This window comes from Perca fluviatilis, chromosome 11 (genome assembly GCF_010015445.1).
Source record: "Perca fluviatilis chromosome 11, GENO_Pfluv_1.0, whole genome shotgun sequence".
Lineage (NCBI taxonomy): Eukaryota > Metazoa > Chordata > Actinopteri > Perciformes > Percidae > Perca > Perca fluviatilis.
This window is the reverse complement of record NC_053122.1, coordinates 28,085,884-28,106,609: the sequence shown is the minus strand read 5'-3', so window position 1 is coordinate 28,106,609 and position 20,726 is coordinate 28,085,884. Positions and strand designations below refer to the sequence as shown.

The 20,726-nt window shown below is 43.1% G+C and overlaps 2 protein-coding genes across 2 annotated transcripts in view; one reads left to right on the top strand and one right to left on the bottom strand.

Annotated features, from left to right (window-relative positions):
- The window catches only part of LOC120567660 (integrin alpha-6-like), a 29,750-nt gene extending 27,595 nt beyond the window's left edge, over nucleotides 1-2,155 (top strand). The window contains 1 exon segment of the mRNA XM_039814619.1: nucleotides 1,324-2,155. Within this exon segment, the coding sequence (XP_039670553.1) occupies nucleotides 1,324-1,488 (165 nt within the window). The 3' untranslated portion in view covers nucleotides 1,489-2,155.
- LOC120567659 (neurabin-1-like) lies at nucleotides 2,152-19,793 on the bottom strand. The gene is given in 21 exon segments (XM_039814618.1): nucleotides 2,152-2,852; nucleotides 4,274-4,462; nucleotides 4,621-4,713; nucleotides 5,441-5,645; nucleotides 5,811-5,876; nucleotides 6,048-6,136; nucleotides 6,139-6,279; nucleotides 6,366-6,496; nucleotides 6,929-6,998; nucleotides 7,088-7,184; nucleotides 8,649-8,777; nucleotides 9,864-9,964; nucleotides 10,503-10,556; nucleotides 11,347-11,490; nucleotides 11,592-11,679; nucleotides 13,658-13,768; nucleotides 14,561-14,681; nucleotides 15,022-15,154; nucleotides 16,185-18,305; nucleotides 19,042-19,091; nucleotides 19,554-19,793. Coding segments are annotated over 19 exon segments (4,050 nt in total). The 5' UTR covers nucleotides 18,021-18,305; nucleotides 19,042-19,091; nucleotides 19,554-19,793; the 3' UTR covers nucleotides 2,152-2,600.
- Between the last annotated feature and the right edge of the window lie 933 nt (nucleotides 19,794-20,726).

The following is a 20,726-nucleotide window of genomic DNA, read 5'->3' as shown; positions in this document are numbered from 1 at the left end:
ACCTCGACCCAGCTAATAAAATCACGTACATTTTCATGTATCCTGAAACCTAGCAGTCTATAGAGCGTCATTTACAGAACTGTAGGTATCCATGACAGCAGTTGAACATATTTTCTAACCCTTTTCCTCTCCTCAGTGTGGAGTCTTCGGGAAAAAGAATAAAGAGGACCCGTCAGAAAAAGAGAAACTGACAAATGCATAGAAAAAGAGAGAGGGTAAAATGACCCGGCCTGCCACGAACGAGTGAAACTTTCTCGTCTCTCGATCCTTTTTTGCTACAAAAGTGCTGCTTCCTGGTATCAGGCAGGCAGCGGGCAATTCTCACACTGTGACATGGATGCTGTTATAAAAGCGGACTGATTGTTTCTGCAAAGACTTTGTGCCTAATAGATTTTCACACATGATTATGTGTGGATCGTTACGGTTTACCTGCATGGCCAGGGGGAGGTGATGGCTGATAAGCAATGGATCTGCATCTCTTTGATTTTCTCTCTTCCTCTGTTTCCACTTTCTTTTGTCGCTATCGCACATGCACTCACTTGGCGGGCAGGTTTCTTTCTCTTCGTTTGAGGGGCAAACGCGTTTCCTTTCTTTAAAGGTCCAGCGTGTAACGTTTTTAGTTGGTCATTATCAAAATCTGTGTTCACAAACTTGTCCTTTTTTCATGAATATTTACCACCATCATCAATTCCTAAAGTATTCCTTTTGGCTTGAAATTTTACATTTGCATGAACTGAGGTAGACGCTCCATATTCATGCACCGTCTTGAAATACGTTAGCCGGTAAGGGACATACAGGACATACTGCTCCGCCTTTCGCGTTTTTCGCTGTCACATGATAAACTCACAGCTGCTGCTAATGCTGCTAATGGGTATTGTTTCTTCCCGGCAAGTTTAAGGAGGAAACATGGATGACCACACGTATTCAAAATCCAAAATTCAGGAACAGGAGTCTTCTTCTTCCCCCAGAAAAAGAAATAGGATATTGAAAATAGCAAGACACTGGCATCATCAGATAAAAGCGTGAAGGCTACCGTAGCTGTAATACGTACCGTACTTTGAACTGCGTGGCGCGAGAGAGTTGACTGCGATATACGATCTCAGCGCTAGATGGGAGAAATTCCCACACATTGGACCTTTAAAGAGGAGTGCAGGTGGCCTGTCTACACCTCTTAAAGGGTTCACTGCATCTTGGCTCTTGTCTGTTAATCAGTCTGATGACATTAAATGTCTCACCTACCTCCTTTGTGCTCTCTGAATGCCTTTTTAAGTTCCCCTCTCCCCAAACGAAAAAAAACTGATTTTGTTTTCTCCTTCTCTGCAGTGTGGCTTTTTTAAGCGTGCCAAATATGAAGAAAAGGTTCCCAGTTACAACGCTGTTTGGATAAAACGGGAGGAGAGAGCGATAAACCCCGGTAACGGGAAGCAGCAAAACCTGGAAAAGAAGCCCTGGATGACAACCTGGCATGACAAAGAACATTATTCTTAACAGATTTCCTGTCGTTTACTGATGAACTTCCCAATTTCACTGCTTATTTTTCCTGCTTTTTCTTTGCACAGCGTGGACTGTAAATATCAAGAGACCGTCATTTTTAAAGAAAAGTCCGTATGAATCACTGGAAGGAGAGTTGCATTGTGGGAGATGGTCCTGCACAACTGGTGTCTGTCAGAGATTTGTTTTATACATTTACTACATTCAGTGTTGACCGGGGGGAGGGAGGGCAGAAGGGTTTCTATTTTTTTTGTACTGTCTTTGAATGGGTTTGCAGAATCATTTCTATTTATTCTTCGCAAGGAGTACTTTATGTTACGTGTCCTACAGGCCAAAGAGTCATGCCACGCATATACAGGCAACCTTTGTATTTCCACAATTTAAAGCGATTTTTAAACTTTTTTTTTTTTTTTTTTTTAAATCATTACTACTGTGCATCTGCTTTAACTCAGGTGCCTCAGGTTGTACATTATGAATGAAAACTGCAACTTAAAACCTACTACCAAGCCTCTGCAGAATTCACATTTTTATTCACTGGCTGTAAAATAGGAAGAGTGTGAGAGCAAACAAATAGTTTCTTGAATACATTTTTTAAGGTGTTGTCATATCCATGTGTTCTGTGTGTGAATATTTGTGGCCAAATAAATGTTTCAGAGAATAGCAAGTTTAAAGCATTATTTATTAATACATAAAAAAAGCATTTACAGCAAATACCTGAGTGCTTAAGTCAGCACATCGTTAAATATTAAAGATCATTCTAAAAGGATAATTTAAGATTCATGATTAAAAAAAAAAATAAACAGTTACCGTGAAACAGTAGCTTGTCACACACACACACTTAACATGTACATAACATACGGAAATAAACATTTGCTGCAAGTGTGAACTTGTGCATGAGTAACCTCTGCTCTAAAGATCCATCAGTTAAAACCAACCAGTGTTCTGCTGTATACTAAATGATAGCCTTTGAGATGTGTGAGGATGGGTGCAGTAGATCTAGACGTTTCTATTAACTAAATAGAAATGGTTTCAAGTGTATTTTTGTGCGTGTTAAAGCTGCAAACACGCCCTCATGCTGGTGGTGTATCTCAGATATCACCTCTTTCCTTTTATAAGAGGGACTCTGTTCTTATGGTTTTGCCACTGAGTCTGGCATCTTGTACAGACTTCATCATCATCATCATCACCCTCGCCTTCTCTTGGTCTTCACTCTCCTTTTCCAAAACATTGTTCTTATCTTTCTCCATTTCCTCTTTGGGCCTCTTCTCTCCTCTCCTCTGTTCTTTTTCCTCTTTTTTCTTCATCTCCTTCAGCTTCCTCTTGAGGGCGGACCGGTCGCTTTGACTGCACACCCCCAGAGCCTGACAGCAGAGAAAAGAAAGAGTGTAAATGGAAACAGACGAGTCTGTACAGGTTTAGGTTAAATGGCTCGATGGGGTTTTAAGCCCCCAACGTCGCCTTCAAGGCAGCGCTGCGACTGTCGAATTCAAGGCACCTAACCCTAACCATTGCCTAATCCTAGTGCCTTCTAGGCAGCGCTGCCTGGAAGTCGACGTTGGGGGCTTAAAACACCAAACACCGGTTAAATGATTCTCCAACAAAACTGGATTTTTATTATTAACCATCAGGAGATTACCAGTAGAGCTTTGCCAATAGGTCAACTGTATATGATCTCATCACAGATCAAACGGTATCACCATATAGTCCATGTCCACTGGTAAGAGACATTGAAGCACAGATGTGCCGAAGATACTGGATGTTTGAGATTTAGAGACAGCGTGGTGTTACACACTTTGTCCACCAGAGACCACTGACAAGCACATGTTTGTAACTGAAATGTCCTGCTCAGAACATACTGCATCTGTAAATAACCAGTTTTAAAAAGGGATCCTCATGTTTGTTTATATTTAAAAAAATAGGTTCAGCCAATGTAGCCATGTCAGATTTTTAATCTCTTAAATATTTATACTGGGCTCTGTCTCAAAACGCGTTGGTCGTATTTACCTAGAGTTATTTCCAGACTTACTGAATTTAACAGATAGATAACAAGCAGCATGCAGAGCTTTAATACAGAGTTTAAATAAAACCGAACAGAGGGAAAAAATAAATAAAACAATAAAAGAATTTGGTCACCTACGAGAATTCAAACATCTAGTTACATGGAAAAAAGAAAATGCATAAAAAACTAATAAATCTAAATAAGAACATGGCTTGGGAGTTTGTAAATCTGGGATGGCAGGAGAAAGTTATTGGCGTCCATGGGAAAAAAAAAGGCATCTTCTAAAACTGGCAGATGCAGTAGTGTTATGAGAGTTTAAAAACATCTTAATTTAAACTTTAGGACCATTAGGACTACCAAGTCATTAATATGGAGGCAGTGACTTTTTTTTTTAAAGATTTTTTTGGGGGCTTTTCCCTTTTTCATATATAAAAAAACAAAAAAACAAAAAACAAACACAGAATACAATTTTCCAGAGTGGTTAACACCATTAAATCGCAGGGGCGAATTTATCAAACCGTTCTGGATTAAGTATTGTGGTCCTGCATCTTATAAATCATATCCTACAGACTAGAAAAAAATAAAATTAAAAAATATAAATAAATATAATACTATAAATCATTAAATTTTTCAATGAAAATCATCTCCCCACTCCCCCCCAGTATCATGAATCATATCGCAATATTAGTCAAAATAGTCACAAATAGGATATTTTCCTCATATGGTGCAGCCCTAATGGTTAATGTGATCAGTGTATCTGTGCCATCCTCTCCGCCCGCTCACCTTGAGTTTCTCACTGTCCATGTTGAGCAGCTGTGGCCCGTCCACGCCTCTGGCGGCGAACTCTGACGCGTACTCGTCCATGTTCATGGCGACTAGCCACAGGCACACCTGCTGGCTGTTCCACTCCGAGACGGGTCGACTCGGCCACTGGTGGTTGTTATTGCTGGGAACTGGGTCATCGTCCAACGTCTGACAGGACACCAGAGACAATACGCAGACAGAGTGAGGGAGGAGAAGTGAAGGAAGGAAGGCAGGCAAATGAGATAAACTAATAAAAAAAAGAGAGTGTAGGCTAGGGGAGGAAATAAAAAAATAGAAACCGGAAGGGAAGGACAGGACAGACTCACCTCAGTGGAGGAAAAGGTGAAAGTGTGAGAGTGTCCGGAGAGAACCGAGACATGACCCACCATGCTGGAGCTGCCCACTGGAGAGCCGATACTCTGGAACCAAGAGAACAACACCTCGGCTGCCTGCAGGCTGCGCTTCACATCTGTTGCATGCTTATCTATGCATGCGTTTTATTGTAAAAGGGGATTTCTGAATTCTGTTTGTATGAGATATCTAGAGTCATATTTAAAGTGCTCATATTATGCTTTTTGGCTTTTCCCCTTTCCATTATTGCGTTATGTATCTTTTTTTTGTTCATGTAATAGCTTTACAAAGTGAAAAAGCCCAAAGTCCACCTTAAAGGGACGTACCATCTCCAACAGAAAACACTGTTCACAACCTGCTCCAAACAGCTCTACTGTAGTCCAGCCTTTACTTCAGACGAACGTGCGTCACTTTGTAACACACGTTATAATGCTCGCCTAGCTGCTAGCGTGGCACGCCCTCATACTCTGCTTCTGACTGGCTAGTAGTCCTTACCTCGGTACTGGGCATGTGCGACTCTCAAAGATGGAACAGAAGTGAGATGCCTCACTCTGTAGCTAAAACAGAGAGCTCAACACACAGGGTGAAAAGAGGAGCTGCAGCAATGTGCAGTACAACAAAAAGATGGTGTTTTTTGAAAATTAAACCATGTAAACCCATCCTGGTACAACCTCTAAATACAATTTAGAACCTGAAAATGAGCATAATGAGCACTTTAAAAATAAAAATAAAAATCAGAAAGTTCAAACAGGAGGACAGCATGCAGGGAAAAGCCTAATGCATCTCTTTTCTTACCTGATCTCGTCTACCGGTGGTGGTCAGGTACGGTAAGCTGCTGCTGGACACAGAGCGAAGTCTCTCCCTGCCTCTCTCGGCGTCCGCGGCTTTTTCTCGCCCGCGCTCCGCGAACCACGGGAAGTGCAGGCAAGACGGCATGGAGGCGACTGAATCGGACGGAGAAACCCCGGCGGGCTCATCCACCAGGTCCCCACACGACCCCCTGGCAGAAAACAGTTCCAGTTGCGGTTAAAATGCGGCACGTTTTAAGCAGAGTTCTGAAATGTTAGTCATTTAATGAAAAGGTTATCCAGTGCTAGATAAGAAACCCATTTTGGTTATTTTTTTTTTTTATTTTTTTTTTTATGTACAGTATGTGTTGTCCCACCTGCTGTTCATGGAGCTTTTGCTGTGTTTCTCACTTCTCCTTTTGCTGAGAGACTTGCGAAGGCCACTGACAAAGAAACAAGACTATAGTCATTAAAAAATAAAAATAATAATTTAGCTCCGGCTAAAAGCGAATCTATGAACTACTACTGCTTTTAAAAAAAAAACCAGGAAATAGGAGATGAATATGATTTTATGATCCCAAATCTAAGACCACAGAAAAGAGATCCGGCAGCACCTGAAGTTGGGAAATCTCCTTTTGGACTTTCTGGATGTGGAGGAGTTGCGTGACGAGGGAGTGACGGTGCCAGTGATGTAGATGGGAGGGGCGTGAAGACGGAGCTGCTGGCAGGGTGAGGACTGAGGGCGGAGAAAGACGAGGCGCTGGACAGGTCACTTCTGCTGCTCCTTTGGATCACCGTGGCAGCAGACAGGGACTCGCTCTGCTGTGGTTTCTCAACTTCCTCTTCCTAAATAAAAACAGAGCACGTGTGCGTGCGGGTGAGTTTCAACGGCAGATTTAGTTAATCTTTTACAGCTCCGTCTCCAACAGTACCTGCTTTCTGAAGCTCTCTCGGAGTTTGTCTCGAGAGGGCGGGTGGCGCTTGGATTTCTGGGCCAGCTGAGCTTTGGCTTTGTGAGCGCTGGAGTCTAGACGTCCTGCGTCAGGAACTGGAAGATGCCAGTCTGGACGCGAGACAAACACATTTCCTTTTGCTCAGTCAAAAAGCTGTTTTTGAATTCTCTCTCACTTCAAATTACATAAAGAAACCATACAAAAAGCTTTGAATTCTTCCTGTTCTGAAGAACTAAAGGCACCTCGCCACTTGACTTTACGTATTCTGCGTTGCAAATTTCTTTATGGGCACCATAACACTAACACACTTTTTAATGCATTTTTGTCTACTTATTTGTATGATGTCTTGGTCTTTTCCTGTTGCACTGCGAGTGGCTGGTGGAGAAGGTTTTTTTTTTTTTAATGCATTTTGTAATTATTCTTATATATGCAAGTACACAAGGAACTGTGACACACATTTATGTGACTCCATTAAAAGAAGTGGACAAATTGTCAAATATTTATGGTTTAACAGTTTACTTAATGTTACTTTAGCTGCTTACCTGTGCCTGAAGTGTCCCCAGAGTGGTTCTCTCTCTCAGCTGCAGGATTTTTCCCCTCAAGCTGCGCTATCTGTGATGAGCAGTGTGAAACAATGACCACAGAGGAAATGGCAGGCTCAGTAAAGTCGATCCATCCAGGACTGAAAAGTGTCCCCTCACCTGGATTTGTAGTCTTTCAACTGTCTCTCTGTGCAGCTTCTCTCTCTCCACCATTTGTCCTCTCAAATCTGCTTCTCTGTTCTCCCTTTCCTCCTCTCTGGGGAAAAAAAAAAAAAAACACATTTGAAAAGCACAATTTTTCTAGCTTACAAAATACACTCCCAGTCATTTAGCAATAAAGAGCTCAACAGTGAGTGACCACTTTTGGTTCCGGAAGTGACTTTCCCCATTCAATGTCACCATTGACGTTTCAGAAAATTAAAAAAAAAAAAAAAAAAGGAGTTTTAAGCCTGAAACAAAGCCAACCAGTTATGAGATGAATCTTGGCCATAAGACATTTGGTTTGCTGCAAAAGAACATTTAGAGAAAAAAAACAAGTAGAAGCTCCTATAGGCTTCAGTGTTAACATCTCGCTTGCAGTTTGCAGGTTCAGGACACATTTCCATGGTCAGAGAGTTCGCTGTTATGCTTAGCATTGTGGGTAGTGTAGTACTTCTCACTGACATCGCATTTTTTTTTAATACAATGGTGACTTTATACAGACTTCTGGCTTCTACAGGGCCATAAACCATCTTCTACAATGCCATAAACCATCTTCTACAGGGTCATAAACCATCTTCTACAATGCCATAAACCATCTTCTACAGTGCCATAAACCATCTTCTACAGTGCCATAAACCATCTTCTACAGTGCCATAAACCATCTTCTACAGGGCCATAAACCATCTTCTACAGGGCCATAAACCATCTTCTACAGGGCCATAAACCATCTTCTACAGGGCGATAAACCATTGTTTCACAATATCCTTCTGAGACCCAGCCCATTGACTTATGTCCACTGTAGTGGACATTTGAGTTTCATTTCTCTCCTTGGAATCTTTTGTGCAAGTCTCTTAATTCCTGCTGTACTGTACAGAGGACATCCTGGGCTTTTCAGTGATGTGTTATTTGATTGGCTGGGAGGCCGGGAACCGCCTCTATCTTTCATTCCAAAATGGACAGCACAGGAACAAGCACATTTTATGGAAAGATAAGAGATGAGTCAAATATTGTTTGTCTATGGTTTTGTTACTATGATAATCATATATTTTCTTGTTCATTAAGGTGTTAGGAATCATATATTGAGTTCTGATAGCAACTACATTATGTATCTTTTGAAAAATGTGCCATTTTATGAATGTCAATTATAGTGGACATCAGGACTATCTTCATGTAAATAATGACTCCACAATCTACTAAATTTGTCTTTTTTCGTAATCAAATGATCCTATTGTCCACTACAGTGGACATCCTGTAAATAAAAATAAAAAAAATGTAATTGTAAGATGTTTTTAACCTTAAAACAGGTATGGAATCACAAAAAAATATGATTAGGAAAAACAAAATTTTCCTCGGTTCTCAGGAGGATATTGTAGCTCGTGGTTATTTTACCTTGGATGGTTTAGTATTATGGCTAATAAACAAAATCCTTATGGAGAAAATAAGTGGGATTTTCACTTCTGGAACCACACTGTTGAGCTCTATTACTCCACATTGTCAGATAAATAACTAGATAAGATACCTGCTCTGGTATTCTCTGACCAGTCTCTTGGCTTTGCTGTATTTGATCTCCAAGCTTTCCGATTGGCTCTGGGCATCAGCCAGTCGCTGGCTCACAACCCTGCATAGTGTCTGGGCCTCTTGCCAATACCTGATAAAAAAAAAAAAAAAAAGGGAGGGGACATTAACACCTTAACCATGATTATCTTCACAATTTTTAATATGTTTATCCTTTTGCCCCCTACCCACTCTTTAAGTGAGATCTGTATATACACTTATAATTAGTCTATCATTTCTACCATGCAATAGGCACTTTTAGGGCCCTATTATAACGATCCAAGCGCATGGCGTGAAGCGCAGGTGCGTTTAGGGCTTGTCCAAATCTTGCTAGTTTGATGGTGAAAAAATAAATAAAATAAAGACAGTCTTTGCGCCGGGCGCATGGTTCAAAAGGGTTGTACTTCATTAACTCATAGGTGTGTTTTGGGTGTAACATGCAATAAACCAGTGTCATCTCCTATTCCCTTTAAAAGCCAGGTGGAAATGGAAATTGATTTATTTGAAACAGCGACAATGCACAAATAAAACATTAAACTTGTTAAACAAGAGAATATGTCTTGGGCCAGGTTATAGCAACAATTACTAATTTCCACCTGTAGTCCCAAGGTACGTTTGGACCATGGCGCATTGCTTTTATGATGGCGGATTTTCACCGTAATATTTTTATTTGTAATCTTTAGCATGTTTTTGTGTGTGTGTGTGTGTGTGTGTGTGTGTGTGTGTGTGTGTGTGTGTGTGTGTGTGTGTGTGTGTGTGTGTGTGTGTGTGTGTGTGTGTGCGTGCCAAGCATAGCGTGTGCACGCTGTGCATAAGACTAGGCGCATTTGACCAACTTGCTGTTAAAATAACAATGAAATGCTGAGTTACTGACTTTAGACCAGGTTTTTGTTGGTCAATGGGTCGATCACTTCCCGCTGCCTTAAGATAGCAATACGCCAAGAATGCACCTGAACACACCTCCCTGTAAAACCAGCACGCCCATGGGAGCACAGATGGGCGCTCCGGTACATTTGCTATTTAAATGCTGCGGCGCTGGACGGGAAACTGACAACTGCGTCGGTCTTAAAACTAGCAGAGACACTTGCTTCGCGCTGCGCCGGGTGCAAGCTAGGGCCTTTTATGATATATGCTGTAGAAAAATGGTCACCAAGCATAGAGTCCATCTATAGCATTGTACTTCTCTAGTTTGTCAGCTTTGTCCTCTCCATCTTCCACTCTTTGCTCCAGCTCAGTCCTCTGGCTCTCCCAACAGGCCTGCTGCTCCTCCCATGCCTTTAACTTGGCAGACAAAGTAAAGAGAATAAATTATCTATGTTTTTATGAATGTCTGTAACAAATGTCATTTTCACAAGACACGGGGGGGGGGAAAAAAAAAAAAAAAAAAAAAAAAAAAAAAACCTACTTCAGAATTTTACATGTACGTCACATGTGCCAAAAACTATTCTCAGAGTTGGAGAAACTGTACACTTCTTCAATCCTCTTAGTTTTGACACAACAAACGAAGCACCCACTGATCTAGCACAATGGGGTAGAAGAGAGCCAGACTTTCTACAGAAAGGCTTTTGCCAACCCAATTATGTCACAGCGGTGATTACTTCAAGGCAAAGGCAGAAAAAGAAAGCAGGGCTGACGGGCAGAAGTGTTGGAACACGGCCCGTGTCCTAGTAACTCCACACCGAGCCATCTCGTGCTCAGTTAAAATGGGTCAGACTGTTCCAAACATGGTTGCAAAAAAGGTAGTGTATGAAAGGGAGTGCAGTTATTGGTTTGTGCGTGTGAGAGAAGAGATCTCAATCTCAGCGACTGAGTGACCTACCTTTTCTCTGGCGTGGTGAAGCTGGGCTGCTCGGTTTCGTAGTTTCGACTGAAGCTATAACGACAGAAAGGGAGGAAAACCCATTCGATTAGATTACAATTTCTATGAACGGGAGATACGAGTTTACTAGTTTTACACACCTTTTAGTGTTTTGAGAGATTTTTTTTCTAATGTAAGTTCATTTTATTAACCTTTATTTTACCAGGAACTAATCCCATTGAGATTCAGAATCTATTTTTCAAGGGAGCCCTGGCCAAGACAGCAGTGTAATAGTTCCATATTAAAATATACAGTGATAGACAACAGAAAAAGAGAGCTGGCAATTTCACATCATCAACATAATCACCAGCAGCGCTCAGTAACAGCACATGTGCATTTAGTACTCAAATAGTCCTTTATCCTAATTTTAAAAACGGTGTCATTGTTTGTAGGTTGGCCAATTTAAGATGATTTTGCAATTTATACCAGGATGAAGGTGCAAAAAAATTTAAAAAAGGCACTTTCACCGAAGACAGTTCGCGTTCGGGGAATGTCATACATGATTTGCCCATATGATCGAAGATTACATTTCCTGGTGGTGACTTTAGGAGACAGGAGAGAACATAAGCAAGGAGGGAGTTTACACAGTATGGCCTTAAAAAGAAAAATATACCAATGCTCCAACCTGCGAATGTGTAAAGAAGGACAACCAACTGTCTCATACAAGCTACAATGTAGCAAGGTCCCATTTTAAATTTACAGCTGGCCTGATATCCAGCAGTAGGTTCGGTGTATACTGTTTACTTCACTGGATACACCTGGTCTATGGAGGTTAATCAGTGAATTCACGTTGAATGTAAAGTACCTGCTGGTATTTGAGGCAAAGCTGGTAGTTGTCCAGACCGGAAAGAACAGCGACGTCCTCCACTTCATCTTCCTCCTCTTCCTCTGCCACTGACCTCTCTGACATGCTACAGTCATTTTCCTCATCCTCGCTTGCTCTTCCCATCTTCATAGATAAAAACACACACAAACAAAAAAACAGTACAAGCAAACCATATGGAATTGTTAGCACGATCACAACGGCTTCTCTTCTTTCGGAAAACACACCTTGGATGTTTTATCCATTTCCAGGCTTTCGTTGATCAGTCGCGCCACCTCGCTCTCCACGCCCGCCTTCTCTCGGCCAATCAAAAACCTGCAGCCGAACAGAGAGCTCAGTCAAAGCTGTGAGCAATCAGCCCGTCCAGGTATAGCACAGGTGCTGCTCATACAACATTAACGATGCCATAGGAAGTTAGGACACAGCACTTTTAGTATGTACTGCAGCTGACTTCACAGAAGTACATACTGTTGCATGCAGCACGTATACAACTGGGACATACTACTTCTTCATATGCTTATATATGCTGAGCAAAAGGATTGTGGTCCAGAATAGCCAGAAAAGCATGCTGGCTTGCATACAGCAAAATGCGACGGGATGCAGTAGGACATCCTGGTATTTTTAAGCACGCTGCATTTGACATACTATGTATTGAGACACGCTAAATCTCTTTCTGGCTTACTAAATAGTATGGTAGTACGGGCATTGTGACCCAGGGGGTGTGCACAGGGCTTAAAGACAGGTTCTCTCTCGTTTGGTGGGTGTGTCAGAGGGGTTACCCAATCACCAGAGACGTGTATATTATATATATATGTGTATATATATATATGTATATATATATGTGTATATATATGTGTATATATATATATATATATATATATATATATATGTGTAAATTGGCTGTGCATTAAATTAACGTTTTGCTGCCTTTTGTTCGAGGCTGGACGTGCCCCGGGACCCTGAAACTGAAGCACTTAATGGAATTCAGCCATCATTTAGTTTTATATCTGTGCTTTTCCTACTGTGACATGAAAAAGGGGGTCTATAAAAATAATAAAATAAAACAAAAGACCTGTTGTGTTGTTGCAGTGTGTTGTCATTGCAAGCATACAGTTTTTAATACTCTCTTAATGTTGGTGCATTTACAGACACTCCGATATCCAACATTTTGGAGGCGTTGCAGAAAATTCATCCCATTCACAAGTTTTATTGTTGAAATAAACCTATTTCAGAGGACAAAGCTCACGTGGATGTCTTGAAAAGGAAATGTTAATGTGGTCCATTTTCTGCAACTGAATGCTCAGCTGGCTGGCATCGGGATCTGAACTCTCAGGTGTTGAAGCATTCTAGAAAGTGCCACTAATGGGAGACTTTTTTCGTTAATATCTGAAAAGGCTCTGGCAGAGAATCTGAACGCTGATATGATGAGGGAAATGGTCGGCAGTACGATCAAGTATACATATTACATGAAGCTCAGCATAAGTTCATTCAGTAAAGACTTCCATGCTTCACATTCCTCTCCCCCATCCCAATCAGCTGCATTGTCATCAGACGAATGTGGGCGTTTACTCTTTCAGTTAAACCAATCGGATTTTTCCGGGGGGGGGGGATATTCCTATATATCCACGGCCTCTATACCCCTTATAATTTAACCCTTGTGTTGTCTTCCCATCAACCTTGAAAAAAACAAGCCTTTTTTTCACAGTTTGTTTTTGCTTTTTCCAACGTTGTAAAATGTTTCTTCTACACATTTTCAGCGCTTATTTCTACGCCCCATATTTTCTGATCTAAAACAAAAATTGAAAACAGGTCAATTTGACCCAAAGTCAACACAAGGGTTAACATTGTGATGGAGTCTAATCGCCAAAGACTAACATATCAACCTTTTATGCACCATGTTCATTAACCTTATTTCACACTTAAATGAAGTCTCTCCTGATGGAAATGTAGTTGACAGGCTAAAACATCCTAGATGCTGTTTTTAAAAAGGGCCGGTGCGGTTCTTTTAAAAACAACATCTAGGGGGAGAAAAATTATATTTATCTCGCTGCCACGGTTTCATCTTTAAATAACTCCAGTGATGTAACAAACGTTTGGAAGTCTGACTCTGTCACTGATCAGATGGACAGTCGTTTGTTCGAAACTCACAAATCAAATACCAGGCCAAAAATGCATTGTAATTCCATGCCTATGAATCACTAAATGGAAAATCCTCCTTCACTTTTTTTTTTTTCCCCAAAAAACAAAAGCAAAAATTTTTTATTTATAAAAAAAAAAAAAAAAAAAAAAACACATTTTTTTGGAGGGGGGGGGGCTTTTTTTTAGCCTTTTTGCCTCAAACAGCTGGGACACTCCGACCAAACTCACCCCATCAACCTCCACTATCTGGTCATTCACCTGAATCCTACAGACAGACAGACAGACAGACAGACAGACAGACAGGTCAGACAGACCAGACACAGACACACAAGACAGACCAGACAGGTCAGACAGAGACACACAAGACAGACCAGACCCACAAGACAGACCAGACACAGACACACAAGACAGACCAGACAGGTCAGACAGAGACCCACAAGACAGACCAGACACACAAAACAGACCAGACCCACGAGACAGACCAGACCCACAAGACAGACCAGACCCACGAGACGCACAAAACAGACCAGACGCACGAGACAGACCAGACCCACAAGACAGACAAGACCCACGAGACACACAAGACCCACGAGACACACAAGACAGACCAGACGCACAAAACAGACCAGACCCACGAGACAGACCAGACCCACAAGACAGACCAGACCCACGAGACACACAAGACAGACCAGACGCACAAAACAGACCAGACCCACGAGACAGACCAGACCCACAAGACAGACAAGACCCACGAGACACACAAGACAGACCAGACGCACAAAACAGACCAGACCCACAAGACAGACCAGACCCACAAGACAGACCAGACCCACAAGACAGACCAGACCCACAAGACAGACCAGACACAGACACACACACACAGACACACACAGACAGACACACACACACACACACACACACACACACACACACACACACACACACACACACACACACACACACACACACACACACACACACACACAACACACACAATTAGAGCCACACTCCACTCCACAATCCCCAGTAAACAAGAGAGACTGATGTTAAAATGCACCTTCGATCCTTCTGTGTTGCTCCTCCTTCGGTGACTGTCTTGACAAAGATTCCCAGTTTTTCCAGCCCCTGGTCGGCTCCTACACCCATTCCTATTATACTGATGCCCAGGCCCTCTTCTCCTGGAAGGAAAAGATATGAGGAAAAAAATCCTCAAATTAACAACTATTGTCAGGAGAAGACTGCTGCACCATTAAAAGCAACTCTCAGGAGAAACCTGGTACTTGAAATAAGAGTGGAAGGTGAGGAAATTGTGAAAAGTCTTTTCACTTTTTTTAACCCATTATATGTCAGCCTTGTATTCTTTTTTTTTTTAAACATAAAGTCCCACTGAATTGTTTAGCTTACCCATATGCCACTACACATATGACCCATTGGCCCCGTGCTGGGGACTGATGCACTTGAAACACATATGGACACCAAAAACAAGAAGATAGACACGGGTAAAGAGACGCTACACACCCTTCTCTATCTCCACCGGAAAGACATCCATCCTGTCCACTCTCTTCTCCAGCTCAAACTCAGCCGAGGCGGACACCGGGTCAATGTCCTCATTGTGTCTGTCGTACTCTGCATTAGAATAAGTGCTGTACACCTGAAAGACAAGCATTCAACATACGGCCTCGGTTATGTTAACGCTGACGTCCAATTTAGGCCTACTGACAATTAGAGCTGCAAAGATTCATTGATAACTTGTTCAACTATTAAATTAAAATCGGTTTGAGTCATTTTTTTTACGGAAAAAAATTCCAGCTTGTTTAATGTGAATATTTTCTAGTTTCTTCACTCCTTCATGACAGTAAACTGAATATATTTGAGTTGTGGACAAAACAAGACATTTGAGGACGTCATCTTTGGGCTTTGGGAAACACTGATCGACATTTTTTTTTTCAACATTTACCGACATTTTATAGACCGAACAACTAATCGAGAAAATAACAGACAATGAAAATAATCGTTAGTTGCAGCCCTGCAGTAGCCTAGATACAGTTGTATGCTTTGATAGCTTGTACATGTGTTCAACACACAGCAGACTGGCAGGACGACCATCTGTAGCTATTGACACAACACGACACTGTTTATGTTGGCACGTCTGTCAGAGTGTCAGAGACCACACACACACACACACACACACACACACACACACACACACACACACACACACACACACACACACACACACACACACACACACACACACACACACACACACACACACACACACACACACACACACACACACACACACACACACACACACACACACACACACACACACACAGTTGTTTGATGAACTGAGCCAGATTAATGCCACACACCCCCACAGAAATGTTTTCTGTGCCTTTATATATCTATCGAGACAACTGTGAGCCGAGCGCTGGCGGAACGAAGCATGTGGGATCTTGCCTTTCCTCCCACTCTAATGGATGAGAAACATGGCTTTTAACACTTCCCTCATATGGATTCCAACACCAGCTGGAAGTCACACAAATCTACCAATAAAGAGCTTCTGTAAAAAGCATGAATTTAGAGACATGTGACCCTGCAGCTGTCAATTAAGTGACTACTGAATGCAGAAAGCCTGCACTGCATTTGGACCATTTGTCTTTCAAGGCTCCCCTTACCTTGATTGGTGCTGACGTGAACCGGACTTTTCTCTTTGCAACTTCTGCTGCATCCTCCTTCTCCTTCTCCTCCTCCTCCTCCTCCTCCTCCTCCTCCTCCTCCTCCTCCTCCTCCTCCTCCTCCAGTTCAGGCACACCAGGAATTTCCGCATATTGCATTGAAAGCAGATTTCCATGTAAAGAGTTTTCCCATTCCTGACTTGGATGCTCTGGGTGAGAGTGGGATTCCTGCTCATGCACAAAAGCCTCGTTCTCAATCCCGCATATAACTGCACATCCTGTCTGGTCCTCTTCGCCTTCTCTGATATCATCTCTTCCATCCCTGCCTTCTCTGCGCTGCTCGTGCTGGATCTCCTCTCGCGGCTCCGATGTTGAACCTCCTTTTCCCTCAGTTCTTTCCTCCTCTCGACTTTGTTTGCGTTCTTCTTCTTCTCCACCTTTCCTTTTTCCCACACTGTATCGCTCAACTTCCTTGTCATCATCCTCCTCTTGCATCACGTCGCTCTCTGTCCTTCCAGCACTTTCTTCCACAGGCTTTTTCTCCCCGTTGTCCCTCTTTTCTGTTGACTCCTCAGCCCGTGCAATGAACTGGGTGTTCTGCCCCTCCCTTTCACCCTCCCATTCTTCACTCACCTGCTGATACTTGTCTCTTTCACCTTCCCGGCCTTCCGTAGTCTCTCTTTTAGATGGCACGCTGGCTGATGCTGACTCCTTCTGGTGTTCTTCTGAAGGAACAACTGGCCTACAAGGTCTAGGTGTTTCCATGCGGGGCTCTTCAAAAACATCATCCACTAGCTCCTGCACACGTTCTCCTACAACCTTGTTCGTGTACTTCCCCCCCTCATCCTTACGCCAGTTTTTGTCCTCTTTCCGCTCCTTTTCTTCCTCATTCTCATCACTTTCTGATGACCCGTTCTTTACGTCCACTAGTTCCGCCCTCACTGGCTCCTCAGGAGTCAAGTAGAAGTTAAGAGTAGCACTTGCTGTCCTTTCTTCCTCCGTTTGTGATGCTGTGGTTTGACCATGTTTGTCAAGACAGGAGGGAGATTTGTTGGATGATTCACCTGGGCCATCGGATACGGGTGATGTAGGGTGCCTTGTCAGCGAGTCCTGTGGAGGAGGCTTTGGCAAGGACACATTTACGATGGGTGGGTTTACGGATTGGTCTTTATCAAAGCCAGCCCCCTCTTTTTCCACCTGGCTGGCTCCCACTATCCCCTCTTCCCCATCCGCTTTGCTTCCCCTCCCTTTCGAAACCTGCCCTCCACCACCTCCAACCTCCATCACCTTGGTCTCAAACAACCTCCGGGTGACAGAGAACTTCTGAGCCAGAGCAGCTCTGTCAATGTCCGCCATCTCCTCTGATCTGGTTGATTTATCCTGCGGCAGGGAAGATTCTGGAAGAGAAATGTTGGCCGCGGTGCTCAGAACAGACGAGGAAATGACGACCGAACGTCTGGATGCAGAGAAAGGTGACGTTTGGAGCTGTAGGGTGGGATTACGGGGAGGAAGGAGGGGTGGGGAGCCAGAACTCTGCACCGGACCTCCATCTGGTTTCGGCTGCCGGTTGTCCATTTTCAGGAAGATGTTGTCTCGGATCTTGGTCCCCCTGGTGCTGTGGACTCTCCCTCTGCTGCCACTGGTGCTGCTGTGGGACATCATTGGATCGGACAGGCTGGATGGCAGCCTGGTTGGGTGCACTGCAGCAGCAGCAGGTTTGGTCGCTGGTTGTAGACTGGTCGCAGTGTCAAATGAACATTTGATGGCGTGGAAGTCAGACTTATAGGTTATCCTGTGAGGGGAGGCGCTTCGGCCTTTAACGTCCGTCCGCATCATCTGGGAATGGAGGTTCTCTGAAGGGAGAAAAAAACTGGAGGAGCTTTTAAAAGCTAATGGAAGCACCTGGGCAAGTGTCGAGCAGGTAGATAATGTTTAAGGATGTGCTGGTACAGTGGAATGGTAGCAATAAGGCAAGAAATATGCTGGATAATAGAGCAGGTGGGTTTTAAAAGGTTACACTGCATCTGTTTGGTGACAGCAGGTGATGAAGTCAGGCCCTAGAAACTCCATTGTCATCAGGTAGTCTTAAGATATTGATTCACCATCACCACAGCAAGTCTCCTGGAAGAGTGGTTTGAGAAGGAAAAAAAAGTAAAGTACAACACATTCACTAAGCTGAACTGACACAACTCAGCGGGTCATTCATGCAAATGACTGCCGAGTCAAACTATCAAGTGCTTTACTTATGACTTGCAGCTATCGATGCTAAAAATCAACAATTTTCAGTACTGACACTCACTGCGTAATTGGAAGATTAACGATTGTGAGCACCGTCAAAGACACAAACGTTGACAGATCGGGCGTTTCCGTTACACAACTATAGGCTACTTACAATTAACTCGTCTGGAGCAGCAATAAAGTCCTCTGGACAACCGCTGCATTCGCGTGCGGTCGGGAAATTAACTAACAGCAGGCCTACACTGGGACTTGGTAAAATGCGCATTTAACAACAGCTGTGATCTAGCCATATTTTGCTCTTAACGTCTTGGCATTATGCGTCAAATAAAAAAAAAAAAACTGAAGCAAGTATGTGTACGTTTTAAGTGTATTTTACTGAACTCGGTAAGTTAATCAGCTGAAGTCCAGGAGTTTACGACAGATATTAAAGGCAGCAAATCTCAGGGACCTGGTTTAGAGTGCGCGCGCAGTTTAAAGGTCGTGACCATAGTTCACCGTGAGAAACGTTGGGTCGCCCTGAGTGTCAATAAACCGCTAACTGAACTGAATTATTAGCCTGTGTACAACAGCGGTAGCTATGTAGCATGTTCTTACACTATTACAGACGGCTTCATCTTACCGTAGAAGTGTTTGTCTGTCTGCAGTCAGCCGGTGCTGACGGCTCCCTCCCTGTGATAAATACAGACAGATGGCGACTCATGTCTCTAAATACTGTAAATGGATTATCCTCCGGTAATCCTGTGTAAACTACTCCGGTAACTGAGAAACACTGACGGTGAGCGGGTACCAGCACTGGGGCAAGTTAGCCTACATTTGGAGGGCCAATTGTTACATCTGTGCCCTATCATTTATTCACCTACAGCAGGAGGTCTTAACATGTTAAGTCACAGTTCACTTCAGCCTGTTAAAATATCGCCATGTGTTGAATGAACGTTTGTAGTATGCCTAAAGACTAATATAATGACAGTGATGCCTTCTATTATAACAGACCCTGCCTTTATTACCATTTGTACTGTACTATCTCTTCATAATAGCCAGTGGTTTACATTTTTGGCATCGTACACTGTATATAGGCTATGTGATCTACTGTAACTGTAACAAAACATGCAGGTTACTGCTACATTCACTTACCTTTACCTGTCTTTCAGCATCTTTGCCAGCGTTGCCATCTGCTGTGAAAACCGATAGCACTCTGACAGAGGTTCTCCTGGGCTCAGAGGTAAGCTTTGTGTGGATATTCACCTGTGTGCATGATGCAGGTTAGTGCATTCAGCCAGATCTTGCACTGTCTACACTGTGTGTGTGTGTGAGGCAGAGTAGAGCAGTGATGCAGCACCTGCTGATGTGTGTGTGTTTGTGCCTGTGTGTGTGTGTGTGTGTGTGTGTGTGTGTGTGTGTGTGTGTGTGATGCCAGTGTGTGTGATGCCAGTGGATAAGTCTGTGCAGTACCTATGTCTGTCTGTAAGCTGGCTTGTGTGGCAAATGGACTGGACTGAACTGGACTGGACTGATCCGTGCAGAGCCGAAAGAAAGGGTGCTTCTGCTCAGTGTGACCTGGATCTGACTGGTGACCATTGTCCCAGGTGGCACTGGGACCTAGTTGATATAAATACTGGCCAATCACAAAAGCCTTCTTCTGAATGAGGCTAACCAAAGGAAGGAGGGGAGGGAGGGACAGTGAATTGAAGTAGAGATGGAAAATGAGGGGAGTGATGTCAGGGTGGGTGGCAAAGTAAATTTAGAGAGTTATAGGCTGCAAGAAAGTGAGTGAGGCAGAGTAGACGGAGACAAAGTCTGGAGGCAGAAATTTAACCTGGATTGGTAGGAGCAGTGGAAATGTGAAAGTGGGTGGCAAGCATATGAATTGAGTGGTACAATTGGAGAGAGCAGTAAATGACAGGTATGATTGCTGCTTCAGAATAAAAGCAAATACGCTCACCAGTGGTAATTAATGGCGGGTTAGAAATACAGAGATCTGTGTGGGCTGACATAATCCTCAACTCCCATTTCTCTCACCAGCAGCAGGTCACCTTGTCTTTTTACACTTCTTTCCACACTTCTTTGTGTTCTTCCCTCCTCAAACTCCCATTTCTTTTTGAAATGATGACAGTCATGTCCGTTTGGGTGCGTGGACAGTAAGTCTGGTCTAGTCATTGCGAGCCCTATCTCCACAGCGCTGTGGAGTAAGGTCTGGCTGCACCACACGTTCATTCTAGGATAGGAAGGAAAAAAACAAACCGCTCTGGGTTGTTTGCATTTCTTTAAACCAATCACAATCGTCTTGGGCGGCGCTAAGCTCCGGTC